We start from the raw sequence: 15792 nt of genomic DNA, 5'->3' as shown, positions 1-15792 counted from the left end.
CTAGCAACATCATAAAAAACATAAAAAACAATAACCAAACCAAACCAAACCAAACCAAAACAACAACAAAAAACCTTGAAGGTGTAAACAAGAGACAAACCAAATTCCTGAAACTTACTCCTGGAGAGACCTGTTATGCAACCCTCTGGCTTGGGTTTTGGATGGAAGCCCTTTGTCCATTCTGGGGTATCTACTCCACTTTGATGTTCTGCCATTTGTTTTTATTTTTCTAACCCCTCCGCAGGACATCGCAAAGAGGGTACTGCAGGGACATCCCACATAGCCAACTCTGTTACTCCATCCAAATGATTGTTGCTTCTCGGCCCAGATAGATCCTGGCCCCCCGTGAGGTCGGCACAGGTCTCTAGCTGATGTGTCCTTTGGCTCTTTGGGAAAAGGAAAGCAGGAATGGGTTGGAGGGACCTCTGGTAAAAACACGTTTAGTGATTCTAACTTTTGGAGGGAGAGCTCCTCTGCAGGCACTCTATCTAGTTGTAACCTGTTTGCTGTCTGTACCCAGGGGATCCTGGTGTAGGGACTGAACAGATGTTATCTGGCCAGACCAGTGTTGTTCTCTTTTGCAGTGAAGGCTGGAAGCCACATCTGCCTCTCTGTTGTGAGCTCCCTGAAGTCAGCGGCTCAGGCTTTTGTCATTGCATTCCATAGCCTGACCTAGTACTTGGCTCACTGGTGGTGATCAACATGTGCTTTAAGAAAATGAAAGAATCATAGATTGTAAGGAAGACCAGAGTGAGCCAGGCAAAGAAGATGGAATTTAGTTAGAGATCCTCCAGCTTCTTCCTTTGCTATTAAATGGCAGTAGAACAAATTTCTTTACTTTGTGAGCCTCCGCTTCCTCATCTGTAACAAGCAGACAGCTATATTTGCCTTTTTGGGTTGCTATAGAGATGAAACGAAACAAAGAGGAACATATCTTGCATCAGGCACAGCAGACCTTAAGGGGTATACATTCTTTACTGCAAAGTCCTGGGTGGCTCATCATAGAGACAGGGATCTAGGTCCTCACAATGTAGCATTAGTGGCTTTGGAGTCCTGGAGGGATCTAGGGAGGGACTGGCCCATGAGCAACTATGGCTCATAGAGGGACATGCTCTGCTTTGAACTGATTTATCTATACTTCATTTAGAGTTCTGTGGAAGCAAATGAGCTTTAGTCCTATTGGGCTTTGATCTCAGCACAGGCTTGGGGTGCTCAGTGAATGGCTAGGACAAGGGGAAGTTATGTGAGCAAGGAGACCTCCAGCTGGCTAATAATCAGTTATGCTACCTTAAGCAAGTCTCATGTCCATTCATGGCTTGTCTTTCTTGTTTTCCTAAAATACTAGACATATGGCCACTGGGAGTTGCTCCAGATACTGCTTCATGCTTTGTTTACCTTGAGCCACAACCACAGGCCAGATGCCTATATGCAGCATATTTTTAGGGGTATACATGGATTTTGATACATCTCTTCAAATACTGAGGGGGAACTAACAATAATGCGTAGTTTAGCAAAACCCCTTTTACTCTGGGCTATCAGAATAAATAGGATTGAATGTGAATTACATGTAGTTTCTTTGCAAATACACAGCAGCTATGCTGTTTCTTCTGCACCAGGCTGTGAGAATTAGCGTGTGGCATGTGTTCTTGTGAGATGACTGTGCTTCTTTCTATTCTGCTAAAAATGTCATGGGTTCTAAGTCTTGGATCTTGGTGAAGCGTACGTTTTTTGTGATATAACCCACAGTTGTTCCGCACATACCTTTTTGTTGTGATGTCAGAACTGACAGCTCATGGACCTGATTCACTTTTTCAGTTTCACATGACTGAGTTCCTGTTGAACTCACATACCCAGGATTTCCTTCTAAGATAAACTTATTTGACATTGGCATATTATAGCAGAGTAGACCAGGGTAGAGAGTGGAAGAGGAAGAAAGCCAAAGCTAAATCCCAGCGAAGTAGGCCCATTGTTATTTTCTTAGCACTGTTCTCATCCCTCTCAATGACTTACGAATTACAAACATCGTTTCCAATCATGGCATAAAGGACAATGGCTGGATGGTCTGATGCCTGGTTCCTAGACAAGCTGAGAAACATAGGGGATAATCTCAATTCAATTTCCTATTAGGAAATGGCACATCAATGAACAATACAATAAAAGTAGATTCAAATCCCAGCTAAATAGATCCAGCACCACCTTCGTAACATCGTTCACAACACTTATTATCCACAGCACAGGTGAGTTAATTAAGTTTCATAGGAAATCCTCAGAGTTGTGGGGTCAACTCAGTTCACAGAGGTCAGGGCTTCCCAAGGCTTCTGTTTAGGACACTACAGCTCACTTCTGAATTTGAATACCCAAATAGAGGCAAGAGTATTAACATGCCGGGCATGTTACATCAGCACATAGGAAGCCATGGTAGGAGAACTGCATGAGTTTGAGATGAATCTGAATGACATAATTAGCTCTGGGGGTTACTGCATGAGGCTCTGTCTCAAAAAAACAAAAACAAAAACCAGAAACAAAACAAACAAACAAACAAACAAACAGAATAGTATTCTTAATTATAAAGCCAGACTATGATGTGATCATTATGTTTTTCTAGTTACTTCTTTCAGAGCTAAATTTTACTCAGTTCAGATTCATTTTATAATCCTTTGTGAACATGCACTTTCCAAGATTACTTGCCCAAGAAGACGATCCCCTGTGTCCCGATGGTGACTAATGAAGTGTTGATATTCAGTAGAAATGATAATGGGTAATAAATGAGAGTTTAATTCCTTTCAAGATAAGCTAACCATATTTAAAACAGTTTCTTATATTTATGTTCCACTGACCTTTCAATAAAATTCTTCAGATTTCTGGAAGATGCACCTGAATAATTACAATTAAGAAAGTAACTGTTAGTGAGTTTCATTGGCACCATTGACGTGTGAGTCTCACTGGCTGTCCAGACCACACTGTTGATAGCAAGTGCTTGTTTCTGGTGATTTTCTGTGATGTGCTATCTTGGACCTCACCTTCCTGGGTTCTCTGTTTACTTGCCATCCTACTAACAGAACTTAAAGCCCTTTGGATTAGTGGGTTGCCATAGATGAGTAAATGATTTAGTGGATATAAGGAAAAAGTATCTATATGTCTACAAAGAGACAAAGTACCCCAAAAGGATCAGAGAGACAGAGAAAAGTACTCTCTGAGAGAGACATCTTCCTGGAAGCCCCCATTTAAGGTCCCTGTATTCAAAACACTGAGTACTGAAAGCTGAGACTCTGGGCAGTCAATTCTCTTCTAGAGGGAAGAATTGCACAACCTCTTGGCAGCTCAGTGCTGATGGTGTCCTATGATGGCTCACATATCTTCTAGGCCCTTCATTCAGTTCTACTCCAGGACTCTTAATCTCTCATTCTCAGAATAATAATGAATCAAGAAGTGTCATCATTCTTTAATGTTTTTCATAATGATAAATAAAAATCAAGAAAAGCTCAAACTTTTGTTATCCTAAAATTATAGGAGCAGGTGGAGCCACTTGAGCCCATATGGGAATTTGATGTGCAGGCCACCCACAGAGCTTCAGAAGAATAAGACTGAAGAGTTATCATAGCTGGCTAGATGGGTTGACCCTCCCCATAGGCAATTTTATCCAAGTCTCTTGTCTACTCAGGACAAGGATTGCCTCGCAGTTGTATGTAGGTAGTCATAGTAGGTCTAAAAAGGCAGCCACAGCTGGAGGTGGTGGTCACCTATAATATAAAAGCATTCCAGAAGCAGAGGATAGAGAGTTCAAGACCAGCCTGTCCTGTGTAGTGAAGTCCTGTCTCAAAACAACAAATGAACCCACAAACAAACAACAACAACACACCCCCCACAAAACCAAAAAATAACCACAAAAAAGAAACAAGGAATTACTTATTTTTGCTTGTACAAAATTTTCTCTACTACAAGGTCTTTACTATTTTTTTTATCTTCTTTATTCCTTGTGGAATCTCAATTTTACAAAGTTGCCTAAGTGGTTTGTGTTTTTCTTTCTTTACTCTGTCATCTTCTTGTTTCTTTCATTTCTGCTATGCTTTGGCCAGACTCAGCTCAACATCTTTCATCTGTCTAGTCTCTATTGTCCTCTTCTGAAGGTGTCTCCCCAGCTGCTCACTGCTGATATGTTTGCCATTGGAGAAAATATAGAAATGGCAGCTGATAGGTAATAAGAAACACAAATGACGTGGCAGAACAAGGCAAAGATTTGAAAAACTTACACATTTTATACCCTGAAATTATAGTTTCACAGAAATGGAAAAGGTTGACCCTGGGATAGAGGACTTTTATTTATTTACTTATTAAGGTGACCGTGTGTAGAACTTACATATTACTTGTTATGAGAAGAAGAGTTCATGTAGACCTTTCTTGTGGTGTCCTTTAAATAGGGTGTATTGTATCACAAGAAGATAAGGTCTCATGATTTCAGCCTCAGCCTTCTCTAACTGAATTTTAATGCATGTTCACACTGCTAGTTGGTGTTGACCATACCATCAAGTACCTCACATTCTATGCATTCTCTCAACTTCAAAAATAATTTTGATGGTCTTCTAAATGAATCTGTTAAAGTTAGGACCTGACAGTAGATTCCAGATTCTTCATAGAAAAACAATATTTAAATATATCTAGAATAAGCCTTCATAAATTAAATCATTACTTCAGCAAAACATATTGATTGTTTACTATGTTAGGTGTTGTAATTGGTTCTGGATATAGATCAGTGACTAGAAAAGACACAGCCCTGTCCATAGCCCAGGTTCAGAGCTAATGACCTCAACTTAGAAAGAGTAACCATCACTCAGCCCTGATGAATTTTTGTTGTCTAGGAGTGTCCATTTTGTTAGACTTGTCTTCAAATGGAAGTTAGAAATATGGGACTTTTGCCAAAAATGTACTGATTTTAGACATTGGCAATGAATCCAACAGGTTACGTTTCAAAATGATTTGATTATTGAGAGAACCACAGGAAAGCATGTATGACAAAATGTTGGGTCTCAGGGTTTAGAGCACTGGCTGCCCTAAAAGAGGACCCAGGTTCTGTCCCTAGCAACTACAGAGCAGTTCACAACCACCTGTATCTCCAGTTCCAGGGGATCCATTGCCTCTTCTGCCTTCTAATGGTGCTCAGACACATGTAGAGACAAGTATAGTCAGACACATAAAATAAAAATAAATAAATCCTTTTAAAATAAACAAAGTGCCACATGAACACAGTATTTTCTGATTTCATGTGAGGATATACATTTTTCATGTGTGTGAAAACATTTGGATTGCTATTTCTAGAAACATTTTATGACTTTTGCCCATTTTTGTTTGGGCTAGCACATATATTATATATTCAATATATGTGTAAGTATGTATGCACATGTATACATATGAGTTTTTATATCTGTAACAGGTTAAATATTTGTATTGCAGAGAAAGCTACAGCATGTACAGAACAAAACACAGCTGTGGTCGCGTGTGTCTTCCACCTATCTGAGCCCTCTCGTGCACAGGATGAAGCTGCATCTAATTGTTCAGAATAACTTTAAGACCCCAGATTTTTCTTTGTGTGTCATAACAGAGGACACTACTTCTCTAAAAACTTAAGATTAAAAAAATGATTTTTATTTCTCTTCTTTCTGACAACATGGTTCTGGGATTATAGGTGCATGTCACTATGCCAAGCTAAACTTTTGCTAGTACTCTGTTTAAAGGTCTTGGTGGTTCTCCAGGGGTCAGGGATGCCACTGAGCCTTTCTTTGGAGACAGAGTTAAGACAGTAGTCTCATCAGTGTTAGTCCCTCAGAGGTGGAGCCTCACAGGGCTCGTTACAGCCTGTAGAACCTAGAGAAATTCTGATGACAATGTCTCAGCGTATTCTGCTGTGACACTTGCTGTGAGTTTCACAAGCATGTGGCTCACAGAGGGTCTTGGGCCACCAAGCCACTCATGAAGCAAAGGTCTTTTAATAATGGCTATGACAGGATGTTAGGACACTACTTCTCTAAAAATTTAAGATAAAAAAAAAGATCTTTATTTCTAGATTTCTAGGGTTTTCTAGATGTGGATGTTTCCTGCCAGTGAGGCTTCCACCACTTTTTGTTTGGACCCACCTTCCTTTTCTGCTCTTTTGTGTGTACTGTCCATAGGTGAGGATGTGGATATGTGTGTCTGCATGCAGATGTGGAGGCTAGAGGAGTATACTAGAGGTTTCCCTCTACTATTCTCTGCCTAATTTGAGAGAGGGTGTCTCACTAAACCAGAAGTTGGCCATTTTGACTAGTCTGCCTGGCCAAGAAGCTCTTGAGACCTACCTGTCTCTCCACTGCCCCTGAATGCTGGAGCTACAAGCACAAGTAATCATGTCTAGCTTTTTATATAGGTGCACAGGATTTGAACACAGGTACTCATGCTTGTAGAGTCAACACTCTTACCTACTGAAACAACTCCTTGGCCCCTTTCTGCTCTTTAAAACATCTGTTACTGAAAGCACAGTGCTGGTTTTGTGAACTTGTCTTAAGCCATGACTCCTGCCATCTGCCGCTGTGGCTCTTTCTCATCATGAGCTGGAGCTCCTCAAACCATCCATTCACTAAGGAATGGACTCTGGTCTTTCCCTCCTCTTTCATGAGGTTTCCTATTTTTCTTTGCTTTTAAAGCTAGAGATGTTCAGGCACCACCCACCTCTTCTGACAGCAGTATCCTGTTTTCTTCGGTTCATTACATGACTAGTCTAGTAGACCATGCCTGCATATCATCTGCCAACTTCCTTTCTCCACATAAACTAGATTTTAAATGACGTAGATTTTTCTTATAGTTTTATAATTCATCGAGAATTTTCAGAAGAATAATTTGCCAAAAAATGATAATTTTACATTTTTTCTTTTCTAAAAATGTTTGTTTGCAATAAACAGCATCATTCAGACTAAGATATTGATCTTAAGTCCCAGATCCCAAGCATTTAGCAATCATATGTTGTGACAGTTTCTGACAGTGTTTCTACTGCCGAGGATGTTTCACATTACAAATGTTCCAGTTACAAACAAGATAAATTCCCTAAAATTATTTGAATAGGGTAGACTATGCTTCCAAATGTGTCTGCGTTCTACCTCCCAGTGACTGTGCTTTGCAAGCACTCTTCCCCTGTGTTGAGAGAGGGAGAACTTGGCATCTCCCCAAAGCTGTTTTGCTCTCAGGCCCTACCCACCACACTTACTTTCTCCTTACACCTTTTAGATACTGCTCAAACTTTAACTTTGCTGTGAAATCTACTTCTCTAGAATTAAGTAACTCTTACCTCCAGAGCGTGCAACTTACTTTTGTCCTGGTAACATTCCAACAGAACTATGATTATTTTCTTGTTTGTCTCTCTTTTGGTTTTGTTACGATCTCCATGGAAGTGGAGCCTTTACCTTGCTCATCTTCCTATTTCTAGAACCCATTGGAATACTGAACAGGAACAAAGTAAAGAACAAAGGCAAGGCACATCCAGGCTTATATAAATCTCGAGAGTATTTAAGATGTCAATAGACAGAGCAGATAGCTTTCTGTTTGATGTCTTTTATCTGAAGCTCTAAACAAAACAGATTATTGAAAAGAGATGACCTATCCCTTCACCACACTGATAAGTGCATTTATTTGAAGTAAAACATTTGCAATGCAGGTGTGCTGATGCTAGGTTGGTGAAATTTCGACAAACAGCAGGATCTGAATTTTTCACATGGCTATTGTCATGAGACTTGCTCCTTCCTGGACCAGTATGTCTTGGTTTCTTTTTGTTGAGGTGATAAAATACTCTGACAAAGGCAACTTTGGGGAGAAGAATTTATTTTAGTTTACAATTCAAGCATGGCTCATCATGTTAGGTAAGACAGCAGGAGCTTGAGGTATCTGGTTGTAACCAGACTATATCAATAGTCTATAGCAGAGAGAAAATAAATTCATGCATGCTAGAGCTCATCTCTCTTTCTCTACTTCTGTATAATCCAGGATCCCTGCCTAGGGAATGGTGCTACCCATAGTGGATGGATCTTCCCACCTCAATTGATGTAATCAACACCCCAATCCTGAACATGAAAAGAGGCTCATCTCCTAGGTGACTTTAGACTTTGTCAAGCTGGCAATTAATACTAACCATCACAAGGATGTATGATGAAATCTAAAGAAATAGTTCTCCATTGTTTTAGGATTTGTTGAATTCCAAACTCTTGCAAGAATTAAACACAATGAAAAGCTAATACATATGAAAGAGTAATTTTTCTTCTATATGATATATGTGTCATATTGAATTTTTTTCTCTTAAAAGTTCCTATAATTATTAAATACTGTGTTTTCAAGATATATTGGATTCTTATAAAAAAACAATTTTGAGCTGTAGTCACTGATGCTTTTATATCATTTTGTTTTCAGAGTGAGTATTTAAGACTTGGATACTAAAGACTTTTTCTAGTGCTTTGACCACATTATTTCAGACTCCCCAAACAGAAATGCCCTAGATGTTCTGCTATAAATAACCTTTTCCATCTCCTTTCAAGGTTTTGGGTTATGATCAAATATTCAATCCAATAGTGGTACTCCCCACATGATTCCTGGGGCCCTATTTCAGTGTGACACAGGTGACCTTAGAAATTCCCTCCAGTGCTGTTGTAGCTTTTGAAAGTATTTTAAGTATTTTCATTTTGAAATGATTGCTAAAGTTCTAAAAAATAGAACAAAGATATATACACATCCTTTACTTAGATTTTTCTAACTATATACATCTGCAATAATTACAATGATCAAAACTACAAAACTAACATGTGAACAGTACTGTTGTCTAATCTGCATACCTAAGTTAAATGTCCCTGATGACCACTTTCTTGCCTAGGTCTAATTTACTCTACTTGGATCTCAGGCCTCTTTGGTCTGCCTTAATCTGGAAAGATTGCTTAGTCCCTGTCCTTATGACCTTGACATATTTTGATGGTACTGGCCAGTTCTTAAGTGGCTTTCAGTTTGGGTTTGTCTTAATGTTCCTCATGACTAAACTCAGGTTATGCAATTATTTTGGCAAAAATACAATACCAGAAGCTCAGTTAGCTTAAGGTACAAAACTTATTTTGTTCCAGAATAGAGATCATGGGAGGTCTAAAAATAAGGAGTCCTTACGTGTGGAAATGAATTCAGCTTAGCCTGCAATAATATACTTTTTATAGTTCAATTATAGTTTGTCTCTTTATCCTTTTCTTTTTTGCTTTTATTCATTCTCAGGGAGACAAAGAGAACTGGCCCAGAGTGTTGAGTTAAAGTATCTAATTCTGACAATTCCCCCTGGATTGCCAAGACAACCCAAGACAGAAAGATGGCAAATCTAGAAAGGGGAAAGTGTAGCATGGCTTTTGGGGTTGTGACCTTCAGTAGGAGACAGCTATGATTAAAAGTCTATCACTGATGTGGTAATGGATCATGGGAATGTTATGTAACTTTCCGAGCCCCATTTTTCTCATCTGCAAAATAGAGTTGCTTTGTGGATTCACTGAGAAGAGAGCACATGTCTTTAGAGCTGGTACCTTTCTCCCCTTGAGTTTTATCAGTGAGAAATAAGATAGACAACCAGTAGTTGGGTGTAGTGACATATGTACAAGGTAGGAATTCATGAGAGAGGGGATGGCTTAGTGTCCTGTATTGTGATTTACAGATATGGTCCTATAAGCTTTGTTGATGGCTACCTTGTCTGCTGGTGGTATGTCACTGGCAGCAGGAGACATAACTCACTGTTGTTAGCTGTTCAATAACCAAGATGGAGACTAACTTTACAGAAAAGAATTTCAGGATAAGTCAGTATTACGATTTTTTTTTAAAGGACAGCGGGCAGTGGTGACACACGCCTTTAATCCCTGCACTTTCAAGGCAGAGACAGATGAATTTCTGAGTTCTAGGCCAGCCTGGTCTACAGAGTGAGTTTCAGGACAGCCAGAGCTATACAGAGAAACCCTGTCTCAAAAAACCAAAATAATAATAATAATAATTATAATAATAATAAAATAAATAAAGGATAGAAGTGCACACCCAAGAGTAGATATATGTTTATGTGGAGAGAGTGGTTCTAAATGTCCTAAAATAAAGTATGCAAATACAGTGTGTGTGGCTTTTGAAGTTACGTTGTTCAAAATATAGAATCAAAAGATTAACTAAAAATGTTTTGATATACTTATTTTTACCTAATATTTTTTTTCTTTAGTAAATTATAAAGTAGTTCATGTAGTATTTCTATACAGGTTTATAGAAAGGAATGCTAATGGTATGAGAACGTAAGTCACAAAGGCCAAACTAAGCCTTAGGTCCAGAGGTCACAAGAGGTCACTAGATGTATGTGTGTGTGTGTGTGTGTGTGTGTGTGTGTGTGTGTGTGTGTGTGTGTGTGTGTGAGAGAGAGAGAGAGAGAGAGAGAGAGAGAGAGAGAGAGAGAGAGAGAGTTCCAAAACAGGAGTCTGGGCCCCTTGTAGACAATTTGGTTAGCTGTGTGATAGTTCTTGACTTTTAGCCAGTGAGACAGTCACACCAGAGCTACCTGGCCAGTTTTATTTCTTATGTTTCTCTAATTTTTCCATTTTTCTACTCTACCTCAAGGGTAGTGGTGTGCCAGGAGAGCAGAGTTCAGTGTCCACTCAAAGGCTGAGCTGTGGGCAGCAGGGAGCTGTCATGCACAGTTTCTCATTCTGTGGGGAAATCACCTCTATTGTTCCTCACTCCTCCACTCATTTAACCCCAGGGCCTCCTTTCTCAGCCCCACTGAGGAATTTTCCCTTCACCCTCTGTGCTACAGTCTCTCTCTTCTGGACTCTGTTTACCTGATCTTCTCAACACTTTCTTAAATATATTTTATTTTTAAATGATTTTTGTTATTTGTATATGAATTTGTTATTTGTATAAGAGTGTATGGATGTGAGTATGTGTATGGATGTGTATGTGAGAGTGTATGAGTGTGTGTGTGTGTGTGTGTGTGTATGTGAGTGTGTGTATGTGAGTATGTGAGTGTATGTATAAGTATGTGTATGTAAGCGTGATGGCTATAGTCAGTTGTCAACTTGACTATATCTAGAATGAACTATAATCCAGAAACGGAGGGCACACTTATGATCTAGATCTTGAGGCTGGAGACACAGGCTTTTAATCCAGATCTTGAAGCATAGTGGCCCTGAAAAGCTTAGGCCCAAGCAAAGTGATAGATACATGACTTTAATCTCAGGAGACATAGGCAAACAGACCTGTAAGTTCAAAGCCAGCCTGGGACAGAGCAAGTTCCAAGTAAAGAACAGGTTAAGTCCAGTTGTGGTGGTACACACCTTTAATCTGGGGCATACCTTCTGCTGGAGGCCTACATAAGGACAATGGAAGAAAGAAGGCTGAGTCCTTGTTGGCCATGTGAAAGGGAATTGTGTGACATGTTTTTCTGCCCCTAGAACACTGTGACTTTCAGGACAGTCCTTAAGGCTGTGGAAGAGAACTTTGAAAACATGAGTTCAAAAATATATAATTTCTTTACTATGCAAAATATAAGGATGCATAGAGGCAACTGCACTATGAGGCAACTTGTCAGAAAAATACAAAGGCAGGAGATTCCTGAATTCAAGGTCAGCCTGGAACAGATCAAATTTAGGTCCAGGGGTAGTCAAAATTGTAATCTTAGGACAGGGTTCCACCCCACCTAGTTTATTGTTTATGCTTACAAAGGCAGGCAGATCTCCAAATGTATTTTCAATGTTAAAAACTGTGTTTGTTTTCTTTTTCTAAGAATTCAGTGGTTGGGCTGAGGTCAAGGAATGCTAATTTGTGGGTAATCAAAGGGGAACCTGGAGTAAATGACTGAATTGATATGTAAATAAAAGACTTGGGCTTTGTGGTCTATATGAGATGAGCTAGCAGAAAGCAACAACAGTTCTTCTTTTAAGCATTTTTTTTTTTTCTAGCAAGAGTTGAGCTGTCTGGAGATCTCTGGAGAACAAACACAACTCTTTTAGAATTTTTTCTAACAGGATTTCTGTTAGAAATTTTTCTAGCAGCTATCCAGAAAGAACTGCTTAGAGAGTGAACACAGCTCTTTTAGACATTTTTTTTTTTCCTAGAAAATTCCACTTTTTTCTTTTTTTCTAACAGCTTTTCTGACTTTGGTCAGAAAATACAGTGAGCATGTGAGTGTGTGTGTGCACACGAGTGTGTGTGTGTATGTGTGTGTGCATGTGCAAGTAGGGGTGCTTCATCACTTGTGTGGAGGTCTCTGCTTCTGCTCTTGGTATTTGGCTTATATGTCAATGTCAAATGCTTATGTTCATGGCCTGAGTCTGTATTTCTCAGGCTGGCCTGACTTTTGTCTCTTTTCCTAGCTTCTCTAGGTCTCTTATTCTTCAGAGGCTTAACCAAACCCAGAGGTAGGAACAGGTCAAGTGAAGTTTCTTCAGAGTGTGGAGTTTGTGGCGTTAGTGGAGAACATAAGCGTTTCATGACCAAATTAGCTTTGCAGCAAGGAGCGGGGTGGGTGTGGTATACAGGTGAAGAGGCAAACTTGAACTTGGGCAGATTACAGTCTCCAGTAACTACTCTGGGCTCTTCACAGGGATCCCTGCTCTCCACTTTCTCTGCAATGTGCACACAGGAAGAGAATCCCCCTCCCTCTGTGGTGGGAAGCTTAATCCCATGGAAAAACATGTCTTCACTATTTTAGCATTTCTGAAAGCAAAAACCTCCTAATCCAGGTGCTTATATGAAAGTTTTGCTGGACTTGCAAAAACAAAATGAGAAAGATTGCCAGTGCAGAGTATCCCAAGCTTATAAAATCTCATTTGGCATCCAGAAGGAGCACTCAGGAGCATCCTGTAAACCTGACAGTGTTTTTCTCTGTGGACTGTGAGCTGGAGTAGTAGGCCATCGAGACTCAGGAGTAGGGTTTAGTTGTTTTAAAAAGCACAGGAGTCTTCTTTATTTCAGAAGACGACTTAATAGACTTTTATTTACTTAAAAATATGCTTTATAGCCGGACGTGGTGGCGCACGCCTTTAATCCCAGCACTCGGGAGGCAGAGGCAGGCAGATTTCTGAGTTCGAGGCCAGCCTGGTCTACAGAGTGAGTTCCAGGACAGCCAGGACTACACAGAGAAACCCTGTCTCGCCGCCCCCCCCCCCCCCAAAAAAAAGCTTTATATCACTTCCCCTAGTCCTTGGTCATCACCAAGTCATCCTTTGCTTCTGTGAATTTGGGTACTTTAGATGCAGGGGCTTCCTCGTTGGGTAAGGCAGGATTCCCTTCTTAAAAGACTGAATAGTATTGCATTGCATTTACATATATTTTCTCCATCCATTTACATGTTGGTGTACATTCAGCCTCGTTCTACATCTTGGTTGTTATGAATGATGATGTAATGAACAAGGGAGTGCCAGTATCTCTTTGAGAACCTGTACTTAATACCTTGGATAAATAAATATTCATAAGTGGGATTGGTTAATCATACAGTAATTCAAGTTTTCATATTTAGAGAAATTATCCTGCTACCTTCTATAATGGATAGATGACTTTACATTCCTCTTTACATGACTCTGATTTTTCCATGTCCTAGGCAGTCCTCTTCATTAGGTTTTTATATATACAATGGCCATCCCAGCAGGTGTGAGGTGGTGTCTTAGAGTGGTTCCTGCCTTTGATATTAAAGGAAGGAAATCACTGTATTCTAGTTGTAAAGAACCATTGTCCATGCTTTAATTCTCTTCAAAGGTTGAAAATAACTTGAGAGTTTTTAGGTTAAAGAAAAGAAGTGTTAGTTGGACAAGTCCCTGCTTACCAGTGCTAACTGAGGGGGCATTAAACAAATGGCTCCTGGCCTCACATGCCTTCTGATTCCTGTCCAGCCATGAACTAGACTTAAAGAAAGTGACCCTCCTTAAGCCCAAGGAAGCTCAACTTCAGCCTTGACAAAGAACTTGTGTGACATATTTGGCTCTTCTGGGTGTAGGGGAGGGCATGGAATCAGTCAAGAACACAGAGGGCTGGACCTGCTAGTTTCTGCGTCCTCTGTAAGCATGAATCATGAGGACTAGTGAACACTCAGATGTGAAGAGTGGAGCACTGTAGCATGAGTAAAAGAGGTAGCTCTGGGCACCACTGCTTCTAAGACAGCCTCCAGAGATGGGTGCTAACTACCTCCTCTATGGTCTATTTTCTAAGGGATGAGCTCTTGGTTGGAGTAATGATGACATCTCAAGCTCAGTTCTCCTACAATTTATCAAGTTTCAGCCCTCAGCATGATCCTGAGCTCAAGAAGCCAAGGCTATTATCCAGCCCCTCCCCTCAGCAGTCCTACCATCCTCTGGAATTCACCCCTCCAGTCTGCCTCCAGTGCCAGTGGAGTTTTGAGGAATGGCCCTCTTGCTTCCCAGTCCTGGCAGGGTGTAGCCCAAGGACTTCCTGTCCTAAAGACTCCTTTCCTTATCTGGATCATCTCTCTGTTCCCTACCTTAGCTCTTGCTCTCAATCATAGACTTGCCATCTTTAGTTCATCATTTCTCATTCCCCTCCCCTTCTGGTCTCTTCCCAGGAGGAGGAAATTCTGCCTCCAGATCCCTCTGCTGCCCCATACACCACTGTTTCCTTCCTGCCTGCCAGTGTCCTCAAGGACCTGGATGCCTGGCCTATACACTGCTGCTCCATCTTTGAGAGTCCTGGTTCATACCATTGACAAATCTCTTTTATATTTACTTGCTATGTTTTAGAACCTTTGACATTGAAATGTGACTGATTTAAAACTACTGGATACATAATAGTACAGATGTGACTGGCAGCCATTGTTTCTATGGTGCTCTGATGATGGATGTTTGAAAATGTTGAAGAAGCTGTGTCTCCTGATCCTCCTGCTGCCCATCTCTCCACACCAAGCCCTGTGGCACTCAAGTATTCTGCTGATATCTCTTTTATGTATGGTGGCCTATCTGGGTCTAACAGGCTCCGGGCTTTATGATGTTTGCACAATAATAATATGGCAGGAAGCTAGAACTGTAGTAGCCAAGGGGGCTGTCCTCACTCATTACTACATTGACTTTGGATTCTGTGCCTCTCCAAAGAAGAATGGGAGTAGATGATCCACTTAAGCAGGCTTGTCATCCAGGCCACACCAAGTCAAGATTCTGGTATCACATCCCAGGTCCAACCCTAAAGTCAGTTCTATTTTTATTCTTCAAGGAAAGATTTTTGTAAGTTAACCAGAGGGGGAGGTCTCTGTTTCCTGGATCTCACTCCCTTCTCTGAGAGGTAAGGTGAGAGACTAGCCAAAACACAGCACTGGGCAGCATACTGGTCACCTCTTGTCCTGTCTGTTTCTGTAGGTTGGAGCTGAAGGGACCACTGCAGATTACCTCCCTTGCTGAATATGAAGAAGATAGGGTGGGGCTGCTCTTTCCTAAGCCTGACATCAAAGCATTATTCCTAGAATCATAGGGACTCCCACACTTCACATTCTAAAAGGCTCTGCGCATATCTGCAGACACATAAAAAATATTTTATATAACAGTCAAGATGAAAATAGGAGCTGTTTCTTTAATTCGTACCACACAATTTAAAAGAAACTCTTTAATATTCTATTCAACTATTTCTTCCCCTTTTTCTCTTTCTTGCTGGTTCTGAAAAGTAAAAGCAGCCATAAATATGCAGAATGTGGAGAGCTGACTTTTCCGATATCTAATAAAAACCTTGGGGAGTAATTGAAATAACTTGGTGTGGGCAGTCAGGTTACACGCTGCATAATATCAAAAGAAA

The 15792-nt window shown here is 40.4% G+C and overlaps 1 protein-coding gene and 1 long non-coding RNA gene across 11 annotated transcripts in view; one reads left to right on the top strand and one right to left on the bottom strand.

Moving 5' to 3' along the window:
• Aoah (acyloxyacyl hydrolase) overlaps positions 1 to 15792 on the bottom strand; it is a 242515-nt gene that overhangs the window by 39113 nt on the left and 187610 nt on the right. For 5 of the 6 annotated variants that reach the window (XM_011244309.1, XM_017315521.1, NM_012054.4 and 2 more), the window contains 2 exons: positions 2838 to 2874; positions 2011 to 2085 (listed from right to left, as the gene is read on the bottom strand). In XM_011244309.1, the coding sequence (XP_011242611.1) occupies positions 2011 to 2085; positions 2838 to 2874 (112 nt within the window). The remainder of the gene's footprint in view (positions 1 to 2010; positions 2086 to 2837; positions 2875 to 15792) is intronic. The other variant, XM_011244310.1, reaches the window with a different exon arrangement.
• The window catches only part of Gm32242, a 73794-nt gene that overhangs the window by 13092 nt on the left and 44910 nt on the right, over positions 1 to 15792 (top strand). For 3 of the 5 annotated variants that reach the window (XR_873155.1, XR_382106.2, XR_873157.1), the window contains exon 4: positions 8005 to 8229. This is a non-coding gene — a long non-coding RNA (predicted gene, 32242). Of the gene's footprint in view, positions 1 to 8004; positions 8230 to 15792 lie in introns of those variants that run through there. The other 2 variants (XR_873156.1, XR_003950520.1) reach the window with 1 other exon arrangement.

This window comes from Mus musculus, chromosome 13, assembly GCF_000001635.26.
Source record: "Mus musculus strain C57BL/6J chromosome 13, GRCm38.p6 C57BL/6J".
Lineage (NCBI taxonomy): Eukaryota > Metazoa > Chordata > Mammalia > Rodentia > Muridae > Mus > Mus musculus.
The sequence above is the reverse complement of the archived record's forward strand: the minus strand, read 5'-3'. Positions and strand labels throughout refer to the sequence as shown.